The 20,306-nt window shown below is 43.5% G+C and overlaps 1 protein-coding gene across 38 annotated transcripts in view; it reads right to left on the bottom strand.

The window, feature by feature from the left end:
* Nucleotides 1–20,306, bottom strand: part of ENPP2 (ectonucleotide pyrophosphatase/phosphodiesterase 2) — a 132,413-nt gene that overhangs the window by 20,270 nt on the left and 91,837 nt on the right. For 23 of the 38 annotated variants that reach the window (XM_081504848.1, XM_081504856.1, XM_081504844.1 and 20 more), the window contains 7 exons: nucleotides 18,366–18,491; nucleotides 14,749–14,780; nucleotides 13,912–14,039; nucleotides 11,871–11,958; nucleotides 11,615–11,702; nucleotides 10,323–10,507; nucleotides 6,649–6,700 (listed from right to left, as the gene is read on the bottom strand). In XM_081504848.1, the coding sequence (XP_081360974.1) occupies nucleotides 6,649–6,700; nucleotides 10,323–10,507; nucleotides 11,615–11,702; nucleotides 11,871–11,958; nucleotides 13,912–14,039; nucleotides 14,749–14,780; nucleotides 18,366–18,491 (699 nt within the window). The remainder of the gene's footprint in view (nucleotides 1–6,648; nucleotides 6,701–10,322; nucleotides 10,508–11,614; nucleotides 11,703–11,870; nucleotides 11,959–13,911; nucleotides 14,040–14,748; nucleotides 14,781–18,365; nucleotides 18,492–20,306) is intronic. The other 15 variants (XM_081504850.1, XM_081504858.1, XM_081504880.1 and 12 more) reach the window with 1 other exon arrangement.

Here is a 20,306-nt window from a genome sequence, read left to right as displayed (position 1 = left end):
AACTATACAAAAAAGGTCTTAATGACCCAGATAACCATGATGGTGTGATCACTCACCTAGAGCCAGACATCCTGGTGTGTGAAGTCAAGTGGGCCTTAGGAAGCATCACTACGAACAAAGCTAGGGGAGGTGATGGAATTCCAGCTGAGCTATGTCAAATCCTAAAAGATGATGCCGTTAAAGTGCTGCACTCAAGTTGGAAAACTCAGCAGTGGCCACAGGACTGGAAAATGTCAGTTTTTATTTCAATCTCAAAGAAGGGCAATGCCAAAGAATGTTCAAACTATTCTACGGTTGCATTCATAGCAAGGTTAAGCTTAAAATCCTTCAAGGTAGGCTTCAGCAAGATGTGAACCGAGAACTTCCAGATGTATAAGCTGGATTTAGAAGAGGCAGAGGAACCAGAGATCAAATTGCCAAGGGAAAAGCAAGGGAATTCCAGAAAGACTTCTACTTCTGATTCACTGACTATACTAAAGCCCTTGACTGGATCACAACAAACTGGAAGATTCTTAAAGAGATGGAAATACCAGACCACCTTACCTGTCTCCTGAGAAATCTGTATGTAGATCAAGAAGCAACAGTTAGAACCAGACATGGAACAACAGACTGGTTCAAAATTGGCAAAGAAGTACATCAAGGCGGTATATTGTCACCCTGCTTTTTAACTTATATGCAGAGTACATCATGAGAAATGCTGGGCGGGATGAATCACAAGCTGGAATCAAGACTGTCAGGAGAAATATCAAGAGCTTCAGATACGCAGATGATACGACTCTAATGGGAGAAAGCGAAGAGGAACTATAGAGCCTCCTAAGAGGCGAGTGAAGAAGCTGGCTAAAAACTCAACATTCAAAAAACTAAGATCATGGCATCTGGTCCCATCACTTCAGGTCAAATAGAAGGGGAAAATGTGGTAACAGTGACAGACTTTATTTTCATGGGCTGCAAAATCACTGCAGACGGTGACCGTAGCCATGAAATTAGAAGACGCTTGCTCCCTGGAAGGAAAGCGATGATAAACCTGGACAGACTATTAAAAAGAAGAGACATCGCTTTGTTGATGAAGGTACATATAGTCAAAGCTACAGTTTTCCCGTAGTTATGTACAGATGTGAGAGTTGAACCATAAAGAAGCCTGAGTGCCAAAGAATTGATGTTTTTGAACTGTGGTGCTGGAGAAGACTCTTGAGAGTCCCTTGGACTGCAAGGAGATCCAACCAGTCCATCCTAAAGGAGATCAGTCCTGAATATTCACTGGAAGGACTGATGCTGAAGCTGAAACTCCAATACTTTGGCCATCTAATGAGAAGAGCCAGCTCGCTGGAAAGACCCTGATGTGGGAAAGATTGAAGGCAGGAGGAGAAGGAGGCAACAGAGGATGAGATGGTTGGATAGCATCACTGACTCAATAGACATGAGTTTGAGCAAACCCTGGGAGATGGTGAAGGACAGGGAAGCCTGGCGTGCTGTAGTCCATGGGGTCACAAGGAGTCAGATGCGATTTAGCAACTGAACAACTACAACAACAACAAATTTAGTAAATGCTCTATTTCAACATCAGCAAGGAATACTGATAGTTAAAGGTCATTAAAATTCAGTGTTTGGAGAAGGAGAAATATCATATGACATCCCTTATAAGTAGAGTTTAAAAAGAAATGATACAAATGAACTTACTTACAAAACAGACTTAGAGAACAAACTTATGGTTGCCTGGGGGAAGAATAGGGGAAGGGATAGTTAGGGAGTTTGGGATGGGCATGTACACATTGCTATATTTAAAATGGATCACCAACAAGGACTTAGGTATAGCACAGGGAGCTCTGCTCAATGATATGTGTCAGCCTGGGTGGGAGGCGAGTTTGGAGGAGAATGGATACATGTATACACATGGCTGAGTCCCTTCCCTATTTACCTGAAGCTATCACAACGCTCTTTGTTAACTGGCTATACCCCAATACAAAAGAGAAAGTTAAAAAAAATGTACTATCTCACCCAATTCATCTTGAATCCTACTATAAATCATCAACAATTATGCTATGTATTGAATTCTTCTAAGTCCTCTGCAAAACACACATGCAGATACATACACAGAGAAACACAAGTATATTTCTTCCTTTCTGTAGCAATACTAACATCCCCAGTAAAATAACAAAAGTGAGAAACATTTCATAACTGAAAAGAGCTACAGAGGAGTTTCCCTCTCTAGTTGTTCAGGACTCTGCTTTAAATTGATAAGAATCACTAGTTGGTTCAATCATTTTTCTAACCAAACTAATCTCTCATAGGGTGTGACAAGGAGCCAAACATGGGTGTTATCATGATTTTTCCCTTTTTCTCACAAAGATGATGGTGAATGCCAATCTAAGAAAATATAAAACATGGTTTAGTAATGTAAACAGAGAAAAGACTAAGGTGAAAATAAACCAGTTATTCTTACAGAGACACTTATACCTGACTCCAGGGCCAGAAATGCTGCCGTAAGAGATTTAAGATCCCCATATCATTCATTCATTCATCCACCGACTCAACGGATTTCAGAATGAAAATTCAGTGAGTTTGCGAAGACATTAAATACATCTGATGTAGAAATAGCAGCCGTGCAACTAAGATCTGGAATTCATTACAAATGTAGAAATATTAGGGCTTTAGAAAGCAGTTTAGATCATAATTTTTGAAGATTATACTGTTCTTCCCTTCATTTTAGTAAAGGACTTGATTCTGTAAATTTAGTATTTATAATAAAACGCTTGTCATTGTTATTCTGTCACTAAGTCATGTCCAACTCTTTGCAACCCCATGGACTGCAGCACGCCAGGCCTCCCTGTCCTTCACCATCTCCTGGAGTTTGCTCAAACTCATGTCCATTGAGTCGGTGATAAAACATAACCTAACATTAATTAAATATACCATTCTTCTGCTACCTTGAATTTACCCTGGGTTGTTTCACTATTGGAATGCACAGCTTTTTCCGATGTGTTTGGTACAAATGTATGAGTGGTTTTATGTCACACAACACTAAAACAGTTACATATGAATGTTACAAATGGAATGTTCAGGGCACGTGAATTTTTCTGAAAGAATCAGCTACCTTCTTGTGTATTTTTTAGAAACTAAGCAGGAAAATAACACAACTTTATATTTGTATAGAGCTCTAGGTCTACAAACTGGTTGCAAAGCCTCAGTACATATTCAAAGATGCAGAAAGGGGACGTGATTACTCTGAGCACGATGCTCACAGAACCTCGAGTTCATGAGGTCCCCTCCAGCAGTTAGACGCAGATGATTTCCAGTGGGGACGAGACTTATGAACCAGGACACAGCACAACGGCCTGAGGGACTCAGACCCAGGAAATGTCACTCTGTAGCTGAAGCAATGACTGAGACAGGGCCCTTAAGGAGGCAAACACCAAGAGACAGGGAGAGAAACAGACAGGAGAGAGGACACGGAGGCTTACATGTGTTCTAGAATTTACACAGGCACATAAGACAGTGACATATAGCTACTTGTATTTCATGTAATGGTTTTAGCATGTCTCGTATCACTCCAGTTATTGGCAATTGCCAATAGCCATTAGTATGCATGCATAGCAAACAGTGCTATATAAACTTAGACAACTTTACCAAAAAAGTCTATTGATATTAAGCTGTTAATTACAAATAAAAATAAATACAAACTCCCTTGCATCATTAGAGGCTGTCCCAGGGCCTCCTCAGCGGCTCAGTGGTAAAGAATTCACCTGCTAATGCTGGAGACACGGGTTCGATGCCTGGTCCGGGAATCCCACATGCTGCAGAGCAACCAAGCCCGTGTGCCACAGCTATTGATCCTGGGCTCCAGAGCCGAAAGCCACGACTGCTGAAGCCCACCCACCCAGAGCCCAAGCTCTGCACCAAGGGGAGCCGCCGCAGGGAGGAGCCCAGCCCCGCAATTAGAGAGGAGACCCGCTCACCACTATAGAAAAAAGCATCGCAGCATTGAGGACGAAGCACAGCCAAAAACAAAACTGAAAAGAAAAGAGAGAGACTATGCCATTAAACCATAAGCAAACCAAGGAGATGTGCTACCATGACCTCCCTCTAATATCTCGGGTCACCATCATGAAGTCACGTGTTGAAACTGTCGGTGAGACAGCTGACAGAACCAGGCTTCTCAGAAGCCTTCTTCTCAGCCTGACAGAACCTGACAGAACGTCTCAGCGAAATCAACCCCCAGCTCAGGGCAGGTGCTTAACAAATACTCAAGAGGGTCCATTGCCATGAAAAAGTAAAAACTTTAAGCCTCAGTGATAGGAAATCATCGAGAAATAAGACGTCTTCAACACGGAGCAGAGCAAAGGAAAGATGAGGTCGCTGAGTCTCACCCCGGCCAGCCCTGAGAGTCAGCAAGTCACCAGAAGATGCCTCTTCCTTCCACGCTTAGCAGTGTGAGGCCACTCTTTGTGCTGAGCTGTGGGCTGGTTTTGTCCCATGAGCACATTGCCACCAGAAAATGAAGTGAAAGATTTTTTTTCCCAGCTGGAAATGTTTTAGGACCATGAAGAGCCAGAGCTTGAATCAGAAAAAACATGAGTGTCTGTTCAAAGCTATCATAATTAACTGTTTCGTTAGTGACTTTCAGAAAGGAAACATTTCAGTCATATTTCTCTGTCTTGCTGATTGAACGTTCGAAAAACTCAAATCATGAGACTCTATACTCCTTGATCGAGGTGTGTGTGTGTGTGAATTCATTCAGTGTGTCTGACTCTTTGTGACCCTATGGACTGTAGCCCACCAGGCTCCTCTGTGCATGGGATTCTCCAGGCAAGAATCCTGGAGTGGGTTGCCATGCCCTCCTCTAGGGAATCTTCCCAACCCAGGGATTGAACTCGCATCTCTTATGTCTCCTGCATTGGAGGCGGGTTCTTGATCCTGGCAGTATTTCAATTTTTCCAAATATACTGACACCATCGTCCACTAGATTTGATGTCAAATATTTTGAATCACTTCTAGAGTTTGAGAAGGATTTGTGTACCTTCCATCAACCAAGTCCTGTCTCTAAAGCTGTGTTCATCCAATGACATGTCAAAGAGTCTGTGTGTTCTCTCACCCAAGAGAGAAGCAGGATGGTGGATATGCAGAAAGGGAAGAGGGGGAAAGATGGAGATCTTTACAAAGAGGGGAAATAGGTCAAGGAAATAAAATCTTCCGCGGGTTTCCTCAACCTTTACTTAATCAGATTGAAGATGGCACATGTGATCAACAGAACCATATGTCAGCTTATAACTCAAGTAACGGCTCTCAAGAGAATTTGACTGCGTGCCTCGCGACCGCATGACTCGAGCAGCTGCGCTTGAGCTCAGCCTTCTCTTTCACACACTTCCGCTCGCACACACTCCCGCTCGCACACACTTCCGCTCGTCCCCTTGCTGTCAGAAGACGTTGTCGCCTCTGCTGTAGTAACCTGCGTAGGAGCCTTCCCCTCTTCTTCTCATTTCTTCTAATTTTCCTGGGATTTCAAATTCAGAAGGAAGAGCCTGGGTGGTAGATCACATTACTGTTCCTAATTATTTACTGCTCCTGTGTGAAAGGACGATATGCTCCCACCCATCGCCAAGGAACGGGGAGGACAGCGTCCTTGGGGAGAGAATGTACGTCCCTCTTCCACGGGCTTCACGTGCCCTGCTTGCCCCAGTGAACTTTGACAGGGAAGTGAGAAATGCCTCACCCAAGCAGAAGCATCGAACCTGGCCAGAAACCCCGGGGTGGACTCGATCCTCCACCGGGATGTCAGCAGGACGTAAGGGCACGCGCTCTGCCCTCAGCCCTGGTCCCTCGCCCAGGACGCGGACTCGGGCCTGCAGATGGGGCAGCGGGGCGAGAGAAGCGTGAGGGTACACGTCGATACCCAGAACGACCGAGCGGAGAAAGCCATGAGATGCTCGGGTTCGGCTAAGGCACTTGACAAAAGAAAGCAGGAGCGCTGAGCCCCGCCGCCTGGCTCTGCCCCTCCTCTTTGCCCGCCACCACGAGAAGGGCAGCCCCTTCACCCCAGACTCTAAAATGAAAGCACCCGTGGGGCAGAGGAGCACTTGGCCAACAGTCCGCATCCTGAAATATGAATAAGAAATACACAAACCGCTGAGGCTTTCTTTTCTCATCACAAGCTTGCAGAAGCTGACTAAGCCAGGCGCGTTACTAATCGTATGCAGAACAAGACGAGGGTGAGTTAGGGCTCGAGACCCTCTTTGGAGAGAGTTCTAACACAGTTCCTTCCGGGCGTCTCTTCCCCTGACATACACACTGACTGTCCAGGTAGGGAAGCTGTTACCACTATGAATGGTGACTTCCATCCCCTTCATCTGAAGTACCCTCAGCCCTTAACTTGTAACCCATCGGATACACAACAGCATGTCTGTTTTTCAGAGGGTTAAAAGCTGTTGAGGGGGAAAAAAAAAAGGTAATAGAACTTTTCTATTACACAGCTGGCATCTTGTATACAGAGAAAAAACCGATACCCTTTGCCAGAGAGCATAAAAGTCACTCTGCAATCCAAATTCAAATTTTAAGAAAACATTGTGCTTACACTATGAAGTAAATAAGTCTCTCCAGTTTTTGAAAACTAGAAAATAAAAACTTATCTGGTTCTTTTTTCTGTCAACTCCTTACCTTCTGTGGACTCTTTTATATGAAGGCGTTTGTTGAGTTCATCCAGTTTGTTCTTCATATGTGAAAATAAAAAACAAACAAACAAAAGGGAAAAGAAAACATCAGAAATGGTCTTTCTTCCAGCACCCTTCTCTCTATTCAGTACCCAGCTAAATTCAAAATAGGATCCTAAGCTTCATCAGTATCACACGCTCTATCAAGTGTTACTACTTTATCTCAGACTGACACTGAAGCTCTACTTCTTAGCGATCTATGGTGTTGAACGTGCTATTTAATCTCTCCGTGACTTGGCTTCTTTTTCTTAAAACTATGGATTATCATGGGACCAGCCTCCCATGTCGATGATGAGGATTAGGGCACATATATATAAATTAACTCTAATATTGCCTCAAAAGTTTGGATTAATCTCTAGGTACACGAAAGTGATTCCCAAACAAATTCATAAAATTGCTTTTTCTGAGGTAGAAATGGAATGACCCAGCAATCCTGAAACTGTCATGACTCAGCAATTCCATTTCCCACTGTAGATCCTGGAGATATTCTAGCATGTGTACAAAGGCATTTGCAGTAATGTCTACAGCAGCATTGTTTGGAGGCACTAACAGTTGGAAATTACCAAACATCCTCAAGTAGCAAAATGAATAAAATCATGATGCGGTAGTTGTACAATTAAGCATTATAATAACTATTGATATCAGCAATAAAAATGAATGAGATAAAACTTCATGTATTAATTTGTAAAAAAATCTTAAAAATACAGTGATTAACAAATAAATGCAGGATATATATGGTATAACAGCATTTACATAAAAAATATAAAACACCCAGAGGACTTCCCTGGCAGTCCAGCGGGTAAGACTCCACACTTCCAGTGTAGGGGCTGACAGTTCAATCCCTGGTGTGGGAATTGGATCCAGAATGCTTCAAGGAGCAGCCAAAAAACCATTTTTTTAATAAAAAATAAAACATTCAAAACTATACTATAGGTTATTTTAGGGAACTATGCTTAAGGTATCTTGATATATTATTTGAGATACCTATGTATGGAGTGAAAGTACAGAGGCCTCCATGACAATTAGGGCTTCCTCGGTGGCTCGGTGGTGAAGAATCCACCTACTAATGCAGGGGACTTGAGTTGGATCCCTGGGTCAGGAAGATCTCCTGGAGTAGGAAATGACAACCCACTCCAGTATTCTTGCCTGGCAAATCCCTTGGAGAGAGGATCCTGTCGGGTAACAGCCCATAAGGTCTCAAAATGTTGGACACAGTCCATGAGCACAGCACAGCATGGCAATTATATGAACTGTATTCAGGATATTGGGCTTCCCTGGGGCTCAGATGGTAAAGAATCCGCCTGCAGTGCAGGAGATCTGGGTTCGATCCCTGGGTTGGGAAGATCCCCTGGAGGAGGGCATGGCAACCCACTCCAGTGTTCTTGCCTGGAAAATCCCCGTGGACAGAGGAGGCTGGCGGGCTGCAGCCCATGTGGTCACAAAGAGTCGGACACGACTGAGCAACTAAGCACAGCACAGGATATTAGTTAGCTTTGAGGTAGGAAGGAAGTGGCATTGGGGTAGGGGGTGTCACGTGGGGCTTGCATTCCATCTTTAATGTTTTCTTTCTCATGATGTCTGTATTGAAGTATTCATTTTACTAATTTTTATATCTTTTTTGTATGTCTGTATTTTTTTTTTTAAAGAAAAGTAGTCTTTTGGAGAAAACCATTGAGAAAATAAAGATGATCTAGAATCCCTCCAAAACAGTTTAAGATAAAAGAACCAAAATATTTCCTGTTTCTCAGAGGAAAGGTAATTCAGAAAACAAGATCTAATAGACGCCTCTAAAAATATAACTGGGATTCACTTCAAAGACCACTTCCTGTTGACTTGGGCAACTCAACTCCTCCAGCTGAAGTCTTAGAATTACCTACTTAAATTAGGGCTGCTAGTTCTCATCAGGAGCTAAAGTAGGGGGCATTAGAGGGGATGAGGACTCCCCTGGCAGTACAGTGGTTAAGACTTCGCCTTCTAATGCAGGGGTTGAGGGTTCAACTCCTGGTCGGGGAGTTAGGATCCTATATGCCTTGAGGCCAAAAAACCAAAACATAAAACAGAAGCAATACTGAAACAAATTCAACAAAGACTTTAAAAATGGTCCACGTTAAAAAAAAAAAGAAAACTTAAAAAGATAATGAGCTCATATATAAAAAAATAAGGTATGGGTGGACGGAAGGGAAGCAAACTTCCTCCCACGGTGGGCCTCCCAAACTGCAGCTCTCAGGCCCCAAGGAATCCTAGAAGGTAGACAATGGTAGAGGGAGGGGGAAAGACCAATAAGAAAACTATTTTCCATTTTTCTGAGGCCCAGTGAAAAGATCACGTATTTGACTGCAATAAAACCGCACATGCAAACATTGCGGATCGCTTTGCTTTGTGTTGGAACACGATCAGCTCAGTGTGCGGACACTGGTGGTATCTTGCTGTCAGGAGCACTGATTGGCAACTTTAAAGGTCATTGGTCAATATAAAGTTCAATAAGCAAATCATTATCAGTTATACTCCAGTACAAAAGAAAAAGCTGAAAAGTATCCACTGGGATTTTGAATGAGATTGCTTTGAATCTATAGATTAATTTAAGGAGAACTGCCATCAGTATTGAGTCCTTCAATGCATGATGAGTATCGGTTCATTTATTTAGGTCTTCTTTAATTTCTCTCAATACTCTTTTATAGTTTTCAGTATTCCTAGATAGTTTATATTTTTAACGCTGTTATAAATGTTTTTAAATTTCATTATCCAATTGTCTGTTGCTATATTTACAAATACAATTGATTTTTACATACGAGAAAAAAGTCATTACTGAACACATGTAGTCTGCTTGTTTCAATAACTGTCCGAATTCGCTGTGCGGGGTAGCGCCTATTTGCACGCCCACCCGCACCCTGTTGCCCGCTTCCCTCCCCTGCCCTGTGCCTGGGAGGCTGATGTCTAGGGACGGATCAGAGAGCAAGCTTGCCCTCTGGCTGGACTCCAGGAGCGAGAGGCACCAGCGGGGGTGGCGAGGACGCGTTTCCACCCCGCCTTCCTCTCTACCAGGCTGCAGTGCATTCACTGCCCCCATCAACCCAGTTTCAGTCCCTCCCACAGGCTCTTTCCCCATGTGCTGGCCACTGCTCCTCCCCCTTATTGCTGAGATCCAGATTGGTACCCTGTGAGCCCCAGGCGCCTCTACCATCCTCCTCGATTTCCCTCTACCCTGCCAGCTTTGTAAATCGTCTTCTCATTAAATGCGATTGAAACAATCCCTTTAAACCTTCTTGAAAAACTCCTTCTGCATGGGCCATCTGTTTCCTATTGGGACCATGACTGATAGACATGTGATCCAGGTTGAAAAAAAGAAAAATGTTTGGTTAGGAATTGAGACTCCACAGAATAGTATTATGAATTTTACTTTTTGCTCTTCATTATCTACGCCTGTGCTGTCCACTATGGTGGCCACAAGCCACTAAATAAAATTAAAAGTTTAGTTCCAAGTGCTCGAAAGCTATGTAGCTAGTAACTACTATTTTGGATGGTGCAGATAGACCATGCATATCATCAGAGAAAGTTCAATCAGATAGCACTGCTCTACACCCAACAGGTTCTTCCATGATAAACAAAAAAGATTGCTTCTACCTTTGGCTCTACCTTATCATCACAGGTACAGCCCAGGTCAAAATCAGACTGAAGGTACATAATCCCTGGGTAATTGGGTCTGGTGACTTCCTCTGGCATAGTCGGTCTGAAGGTGTTAGTACGCAGGAGATGGTTCAAACTCCCATGGGTCCCGTTATTTGGAGCTGGCTTCAATCCCAGGAGATCTGATGAGAAGAAAGAAAAGGGACAGGTACTTTGTAAGTATTTTTGATGAGATAGGAGGAGAGTCAAAACCTTTCACCTTCCAAGGGACGGAAAACTTGGAACACAAATCAGAATTGGATACAACCAAATTTAGATGGTAGGCTCCCTTCTTAGTTCCTAAATCATCCTTGCCTGACCAGGTCTTGGCAACAACTTTCTAAAATAGCATCTTCATTGCCTGATATCAAGAGAGACATTCCCAAAAAGAAAGAGTGAGTAAATAGGGCCTCACTTCGCTACCTTTATGTCTGCGATAGTTACAACCCAAGGACCATCAGCATCAGGATCGTTGCCTTTCTGCTTCTCTGTGAGACTTTTTATCCCAAGTTTTGAAGTGGGACTTATGATCAATAAATAACCTCGAGCTTGCCCTCTCATGCACTCCACAGAAGTACGGGGACAAGAGGAGGCTCTGGCTGTGTGCCCTGAAGGGCCGCTGTGAAATGAACAGGCTGATTTCAGAGCAAGTGAGAAGATTGCCAAGCAAGCACACAGTGACTGGCCTGAGCTGAGAGGCAGGGCCGGGGAGCGCCAGCAGCCCAGAGGGGAAGGGAACCCAGGAGACCTGACCTGCAGACTCCCCCTCTAACCGCCAGACTGGCACTCCCTTACTAAATGGGAAAAGCTGTCCTCATCCAGCAACGAGAGACTCCAGGAAGAAAAATAATTAGGAGCACATAAATAGCTGGCCAGGAGGCAAGCTGGCAAGCTGTGCTCTGGGCTGCGATGGGAGAGATGGAGGCGGGGGGAGGTTCTATGCCGAACTCCCGCTTCACCCGGCCTGCGACCCGTGGTGTCAGACTGTAATGCTATGTTCGATCAGCCGGAGGCTGCCAACAGCAACACTATGAAAACTCCCCATTAGTCAACTGTTGAAGGAAGACAAAGAAGCCTTAGAAGGGGGATGATATTCTGTCCCTTGAACCAATGGGCAAATTACAGCATTTTTTATGAAAAGATGAGGTGATCCCAGAAAACAGACACCTCATTTCTTTCTCCGACATTGAAAGGAGTTCATATGTTAACTCCAGATTGTTTTCTTGGTTTTGATGAAATAAGTGACTTACCGCACATAACGTTGTAAAGTTCAATGTTTTCAAATGGAGGTACTTTGGTCTTGTACTTAAATGTTGGGCCATAACCTACAAAAACAGTCTTCCAAAAGAAAAGAAAGCAAACAAAAACAATTAGGCATTGCTAATATCCAGGAGCAACCCTCCCGCGAGTTATGAATGCTTTGCAAGCTTCACTCACACCACCATTCCCATCCTTTTTCAGAACCTCTAAAACACAGTTTGATTCTTCATAGTTCTGTGAGCATACCTGCATACTGTTGACCTTGTTATCAAATCCATGGTCTCCCTGGAAAAAACATTTTCCTGATGGTTTCTTATAAACCTCCAAAGGTTTCCTAGAGTGAAACGATTGTACAATCAATCAGGACTTCTCATAAAATCGCTCTGATAAAAAAAAAGTCCAATGCACAGAAAGATCTCTAAGAAGTGGATTTTACTGATAAAGCGTATTCCTCTCCCTTTTCATGCATCGTTCCCAGGGTGATGAAAGATGATGCTGTGTTTTTGCCCTCAGTGCTTTGGCTTTGGCGGTCAGCCTAGGACAGATTGGGACCTAAAGTCTGGCGCCCTCCTCCTATCTCACGGTTGCACTGAGCAAAGCACTGGTCACAGGTATAGACGCACCCTGTAGGTACTGCACGCTCTGTTACAGACCCCCAATTAAGAGAATATTGAGATAAAGGAGTCACACAGCTTTCGGTTTCCCAGTGCATACAAAAGTTATATTTACACTATACTATATTAAGTATGCAGTAGCATTATGTTTAAAAAAACATTGCACATACCTTAATTTAAAAATAGCGTTGTTGGAAAAATGGCACCAATAGACTTTCTCGATGCAAAGTTGCCACAAACTTTCAACTATCTGCTTACGAGCTCCACTGTCTCCAGGACGGAAAGATTCTCTACTCTGGGACCAGGTCTGTCTGGCTCACTTCTATATGTCCATCACTAGGCTCCGTGCTAAGCACACACACAGTTGGCGCTTTTAAAATGTGTGATGTTTAATCAATGAATGGAGATCTGTATTCCATAAAAATATTTGCAAACAAATTTCCCTGTCAACAAATTTATCTGGTAATACTCTTGGACTGCAAGGAGATCCAACCAGTCCATCCTAAAGGAGATCAGTCCTGGGTGTTCATTGGAAGGACTGATGTTGAAGCTGAAACTCCAATACTTTGGCCAGCTCATGCGAAGAGCTGACTCATTGGAAAAGACCCTGATGCTGGGAAGGATTGAAGGTGGCAGGAGAAGGGGACGACAGAGGATGAGATGGCTGGATGGCATCACCGACTCAATGGACATGGGTTTCGGTAAACTCCGGGAGTTGGTGATGGACAGGGAGGCCTGGCGTGCTGCGATTCATGGGGTCACAAAGAGTCAGACACGACTGAGCGACTGAACTGAACCATTAGAAAGGATAACCGAATGGTAAGCTTAGCACATGTAACGGTGGCATAGCTTAACAGAAGCCAAGCCTTACCTAGGCAGTAGCTCTATTTAGAAACAGGAAACGGAAACCTCGCTCTCGAGACATCAAAAGCATTGGAACTTCCTTGTTGTGACAGGAAGATGCCTTTTGCTCAGAGTCATGTAGCAGTTTTCCAAAACACTTACATGTTTATTAAGACAAATATTTCCTAAGTACGTACAGGTACACGGCACTGAAGTAAAGCGCTTGGGGAAAAACAAAGAAATTAAACGTTTGAGTCCTTGATCTTGGGAAAAGTACTTTCAGCTTGGGATAGTAAGATATGTGCGTATAATAACTCAACAACTCAAGTTAAATTGAGAAGATTTGCTGCTAATTAAAACGGCTGGCTTTGGTCTACGCTAATATGCTCAACTTTTACTTAACTTCTACTGAACTCCCAAGTTTTATTCATCAAAACATACATGCCCCTGCAATGGAAGCGTGGCTTTTTTAACCACTGGGTCACCAGGGAAGTCATGAAATTTCTTTTTATGATGGCTAATGACCTTAAAGCGCTGCAGCTGCCTTACAGAAGCTGCATAGAGTGGAGAGTTAGTCGCTCAGTCCTGTCTGACTCTTTGTGACCCCATGTACTGTAGCCCCCAGGCTCCTCTGTCCATGGGATTCTCCAGGCAAGAATCCTGGAGTGGGTAGCCTTTCCCTCCTCCAGGGGATCTTCTGACCCAGGGATCAAACCCAGGTCTCCCGTACTGCAGGAGGATTCTTTATAGTCTGAGCCTCCAGGGAAGCCCTCAGAGCCGAGGGGATGGTTATGAAGGTGAGAAGCAGGGACAATCTGTCCCCGAGGTACCTTGCAACGTGCCATCTGCGCTCCACCAGTAAATGGACGTCTTCAATTCTTCTGTTGTTGGCGTAGTGCAAACGTTTAGGAAGGTGCTGTTTCATGTAAGGCTTAAAGTGCTGGTCTGGTTTTTTACACTGAAATATAAATGGATATTGAATTTTACATGGAGAGTCTTCTGGAAAAGCCCAAGACATTCTCTCCAGAAAGCTGAAGGAAGTTTTAAGTCAAAGGAAAGGCTAGTTAGTGAGTAAATGGAATTTGTGACCCTCCCCCCATCAAATAGTAAAAGCAGGAATCAAACAGATTCAAAGGGGATTAGGTAACATTGAAGAAGACATGGAAGGGTATCAGAGAGGAGAGTTAGAAGTTTTTAAGATACGTCCCTGACTCGTGGGACTATCATCCAGAGCAGCTCAAACCCCAAGGCTTTTCTCAAATACTCTAAGTCCAGAGGTGGGGCGGGGGGCGGGCAGAGAGAAGGGAGCAGTGAGGTTCATGAGACCACCTCCTCAGACACTTTTAAACTCTCTACTCTGGATGGGGAAACAACGGGGCGGTATGCAGCCCTGGTTCAGAAAGTGCAAGGGTCTATTTAATCAAGGATGAAGGTTTCTCAGCCCTAATGGCATGATCAAATATTCCCATTCTGGATCATTGCCAAGACCATTAGGGAGCCCGCTATTGTCCATGGGCCAGGATTTCTGAAAGCTCTTAGGGAAATAAACACATTGGATGGCGGGGTGGTGAGGAAAAGGCTCCTCTCACCCTACAGGGTGGTAAGCACAGGAGGTGAGTGTGTGGAAGTGACTCCAAAGGCAGCGGCCCGGGACACGCAGCACTTACCGTGAGATTAGCAATAATGACTTTAGGGTCATCTGTTCAAAGAGAGAAGGAGAGAGAGTTCAGAAGAGTTGACGAGAATCACCGAGAGAAACCATTTTTGCAGCAAGAGACTCAATTCTTTTCTTTTTCTTCTGGAAGAGCTATTTAGATTTTGTTTCAAGTACATGCAAAACTCTGTGTGGGTATTTAATAGTTCAGTAAGTGAAACACATCAAAATAAGTAGAAATTCCGATGGTAAATGTCCCTGCTAAGTCTGGGCCAACTTTCTGAAAGGGAATTCCTCCTTTCAGAGCACCAGGATGCTGCTGGGTAAATGGCTTTTTTAAATTCTCCCAGCCGACTCACAGACTTAGAGAACAAACTTGTGATTGCCGGGGGGAGGCTGCAGGGAAGGGGCCGTTCGGAAGCTTGCAATGGACACATACGCACAGCTGTATGTATCGGAAGCTTGCAATGGACACATACGCACAGCTGTATGTAAAGTGGACGGCCAACAAGGCTCTACTGTGAGCACGGGGGGCCCTGCTCAGTGCTACGTGGCAGCCTGGATGGAGGGGAGTTTGGGGGAGAAGGGACACAAGTCTATGTATGGCTGAGTCTCTTTGCTGTTCACTTGAAACTATCACAACATTGTTAATCAGCTATACCCCAATATAAAATAAAAAGTTAAAAAAAATCCTCCCCAAGGGTCCCCTCTGGAGCCTGGACTGAGTTTACTTTAAATTAAACATCAGGAACTATATTGAGGCATTTGGGGCTTTGAATGTAACTCCCTATGTAGCTGTAGATCCTTGAAACAAGTGACCGTTCACTTTTAAGATGGATCTTCTAATCCATTGAGTTATTTTTTCTAAAGGGAGTTTGGTTTCCTCAGTAATATCACAGGTCTAATGACACAAGTGGCTGCCCCTTCTCCGTCTCACACACACACACACACACACACACACACACACACACACACACACACACACACACACACACACACACACACACACACACACACGGACCTCCTTTTCACTACCAGCAAATAAAGGATATTTTGTCAATATCCTGAGCTAGCTAAAAGCAAAACTATGCAAATAATAGCTGTGTGTAAACTGTGGACAGGATTATATTATCTGAAGGTCCCCTTTTGGGCGTGGGGGAGTGGGGAGAAAGAGGAGATTGTAGGTTGGTTGAATTTTGTTTTGTTTTCCAAAACTTTGCTTCAGCATGTCATTACAGAATCAGCAGAGAAGGAAAGCAGCGTTCGGAAGATATTCGGACAGGCTGGAGGGCGTGGTCGGTGAACCCCCGCGGAGCAGCTCATGCCCGTCATTTCCTGATGCCCGGGCATCATCAGCACGCAATCAGCATGCTAGTGAACAGACAAGAGCTCATGGACGCTGCTGCAAATACACTAGTGAGCTTGCCTGGCCGCATATATACATGTTCTTCAAGACAATGTTCAGAATCTTAGTTCTAAAGCTATGAAATTTGAAGATAAATGTAGATTCCCTTCTACTTAAATTGGGCTTAAAATTCAGTTGCATCTTTCAAAGGCAAGGAGATAAGTAACAATAGTAGCCATAATCATTGACCCAGATCGGATGCATTTCCCGCGCAGTCTCTCTGTAAGAGCATTGCAGGCGCTGCCTCCCTGGTCACTCACGACAGCTCTGCTGGGGGGTCTTCACCAAGCCCGTGAGCATTTAGAAGGTGGGGGGGACGTGCCAACTGGGACCCTGTTGGCAAGCCATGCTTTCAACCTCTACACTCGGTGACCTCATAAACCACAGTCCTCAAAGGGACCAAACAGAGTGAGTGCATATTCTTTAATAATGAAGAAAAATTATCATTATCTCAGACAAATCCCAGAGAACTTCTAGGAAACAACAAAAGCTTGAGCCCATGTGTGGGACACCGAGGCTTCAGTCCTGAAATACTCAGTTCTCATGCTACCGGCTCCCTGAGAGTGAAAGACGCCCCAGGACAGGGTAGCGGTTAAGGATCATGAAGCATCTGGGTTTGAATCCCAGCCCCGCCAGTCATTAACTGCTGCCCCCTAGCCGATTACTGCTTCTCTCTTTGAGCCTTGATTATTACTGTTTGTAAGTGGAGATGATAGTACCTGTCACACAGGGCCATTGGAAGGATTCAGTAAGACCTGTATATATCTGGCTGAAAACATCATCATTGTAACTACCATTTATTTTGCTTTGACTACGTGCTCAGCACTAATCTAAGTGAGAAGTGGAGAATCTCTCATTTTCCCTTCCCATGTTACAGGTGAGGAGACTAAGGCTCACTGCTGAGGAAGCTTGCCCAAGGTCACAGAGTGAGGCAATCGGCAGAGACTCGAACCCAGACTCGAATCCAGACAGCCCGCCACTGTGTCTGTGCTCTTACCCAGCTTGCTCTGTGGTCTCTCACAAAGTGGATGGACGTGTTTTTTAAGATACAAAATGTTTAATTATGGGTAGTTACCATTTCACTGGCCCCAGGACAGTTTTTCTTCCCCTCCCCCCCAAATAACCTTCCTATTACTTTTAGAGATGTCTTGAATATCTTTAGACAAAACCTCTCTTGCATAAGCCCTAGAAAGCAAATACTAAATCAAGAGGTACCCGCAGGTCACTCTGGCGAGGGCCAGCCTATCTCAGACGAGCAGAGAAGAGAGGGCACAGAGGACCGAGAAGGTGCGGAGAAGAGAGGGCAGAGACACCCACACTTTGTTTATTTCTCAGCGCTGCCTGGAGCTGACCTTGGAACGCTTCCCGTTTGTGTTGACTCAGGAACATCGTTTGGGAAAAACTTTAATTTTCCAAAGCTTTCTGCTTGGTGCCAGTGGTTTCTTATCCCCAAGGCTAAAAATGCTACAGGATTTTTTTTTCTTTCCAAAATGCAGCATGTCTCTAATAACACTACAGACTTCTCCAAAGCTAGGTGGTTGGGCAACATCTAAATCATCTTAGCCTATAAATCAAAGTTCTCCTCGGTGACTATCATAACCCCAATGTGTAAAACAGAAGCGATAAGACTATTCCTGTTTATTTTATTTCTAATCTTTCAGAACAGCTGCCACTTTTCAAGGGCCTCATAGCTTCTCCTGCTGGGTTCTGTCAATCGCTTTCCGTAAGGTGAAGAGATCCCCTTCATCCAGGCTCCCAGGAAGCTCCAGGCGATGAGGGCAGTTCTGCCAACCCTGTTATGGATGCCCTCGCTTCAGCTAAAGAGTAAGCCTGAACCTCTGGTTGGAAAGTTCTTCTCTTGTAAACAGAAGTTTATGGTTATACACATGCCTCAAATTAAGTGTATTTTCCACATGATAAAAACAAGAGCAAATATTTATATAATGCTACTAGGGGCCAGGAACTATTCTAAGTGATACCCATAGATTTATTTTCACAACAACCCTATGAGCTAGTTGTTTGTTATCACCACTTTTTTTTTTCTCAGATTAAAAACAAAAACAAAAAAACTGAGGTTTTGAGTTTCAATGACTTATACAAGTTCACTCGGCTAAGAAATAGCAAAGCCAGGCTTTCCCTCAAGTAGTCCAGCTTCAGAGAACAAGCCCCTTCTCATTCCACTATATTACCATTCTAACAACTTAGTGTTTTAAGAGTCAACTTACATTTAGCATGATTGTTAAATTTGGGTCGAATTCTTCCTAGAGTTCCTGGCACTAAAGTAATATCATCCACATTAGTCAGGTAATTGCTCAAGAATTCGGTTCTATCACATGTGACATCTTCCATTCCTATGGGAAGGGGGAAAAAGTATTTTCAGGCAATTATAAAATTAAAATCTCAACACAGACACTACAGATAATATTCAGGCACAAGTGAATGTGAGGATCCCTCTCTTGAGATTTCTTAACTTGACTTTGGATTTTTTAGTGCTTCTTTATATAATCTTTTCACCAGGCTTTGATTGAATCGTATCATCTTGCAGCAATAGAAGGCTGAAAATGCATTGTCTCAGTTACCATTTTAAGTCATTCAGCAAGAACAACAAGATAAAGGAAGCAACTACGATCTTTAAAAAAAAAAAAAAAAGATTATGAAAAATATATATTCGTTAAAAAAAAAAATCCCAAATTGCTTTAAACTCTTTCTAGCTGGGAGTGATGCAAATCACTGGAATGTATAGTCCTGTGTCTTTTTTACAAAAATCTCATTTTCCAACTCTCTCTCTCTCTCTAATACATCTCCCGACTTGAGTACACAATCACCAGTCCTCCTTCTGCTTTCACTGGTGGCCTTGGATGTTACTGACAAAACAATACTGGAAACAAGAGAGAGAAAGAAAAAGGTCAACCCCAGTGACCACCCAAACTAAAAAACAAAATAACGCTGTAAGCAATGCAATCAGTTACAGCTGAAAGCTAGCAACTAAAACACAAAGAGGTAGCGAATTTTTTAAATCAACAAATACTATCTGCCCACCAATGATTTGCTACCTGCCTCTCATCAAAAAAAATTTCTTGATCAATGATAAAAAATAAATAAATAAAAATAAACTCAAATCATGGAGGCTGGCAGAGAACTTTATTGTCATTTCAGAATTTATGAGATGAGATGAAGCTAGAAAGGTTTAGTATATTGCTTTGTACAATACACTGTCTGAATATTCTTTAAGAGGGGGAACATAAATAATTTTTTAAAGGATTCCCTAAGGTTCTAGAATAAATATAGAGTGGTCCTGATCTAGTAAAATTTAAATTATCACCTTCTGGGATCCCAGATTCAGACCCCTTCCTTTTTTTAATAAAAACTGGGAGGAAGTAACCATGATCTTCAAAGAAAAATCTACTTATACAATCCTTATAAAAACAATATTTAAAAAAAAACCCAGATTGCTTTAAAATATAGATGGAAAAATATATCCCAACATAGCACAAGGGGTATAGATTTGCCCTTTAACATTTAAAGTCTCTGGAAGAAAAATTAAAACAATAAACAGCTATATGTTCTAGTACAATGTCTACTAAGGACTTCCAGGTGGCTCAATGGTAAAGAATCTGCCTGTCAACGTAAGAGATGGGGGTTCAATCCCTGGATCGGGAAGATCCTCTGGAGAAGGCAATGGCAACTCACTCCAGTATTCTTGCCTGGAAAATTCCATGGAGAGAGGAGCCTGGTGGGCTACAGTTCATGGGGTCCCAAAGAGTTGGACAAGGTGGACACGGCTGAGCAACTGAGCAGGCACGCACGTACAGTGTCGACTAAACAACAGTGTTCATCCAGGAAGGGCAAGTCTCTAGATCTTCCATCTTTCACCTTTCTAAGTCACTTAAGCCACCCCAGTGGTGAAGCAGCGCCCTTGCTTTCAAAGTGCTTCTCAAGCATCGTCCCCCTTCGCCCTCCAGGCTAACTCTGGCGGCGGTGTTGGTGCTCTCATTCTACAGGTGAGGAGGCTGACTTGGAGAGCCTTTTAAGTGGCACAGTGTAATCTGAACTCCAATGCAATTCTTACTCCAAAGCTCGGACTCTGAAACGCCAGACACTATTACCTTCTAAGATAGAGAAGCTAAGTCATCGATTCATTTCAGAAGGCTGCCCACCAGCAAGAC

This window comes from Giraffa tippelskirchi, chromosome 6, assembly GCF_054371585.1.
Source record: "Giraffa tippelskirchi isolate mGirTip1 chromosome 6, T2T-mGirTip1v1.2.pri, whole genome shotgun sequence".
In the NCBI taxonomy this organism is placed as follows: Eukaryota; Metazoa; Chordata; class Mammalia; order Artiodactyla; family Giraffidae; genus Giraffa; species Giraffa tippelskirchi.
Note: the sequence above shows the minus strand (reverse complement) of the source record. Positions and strands in the feature narration are given on the sequence as shown.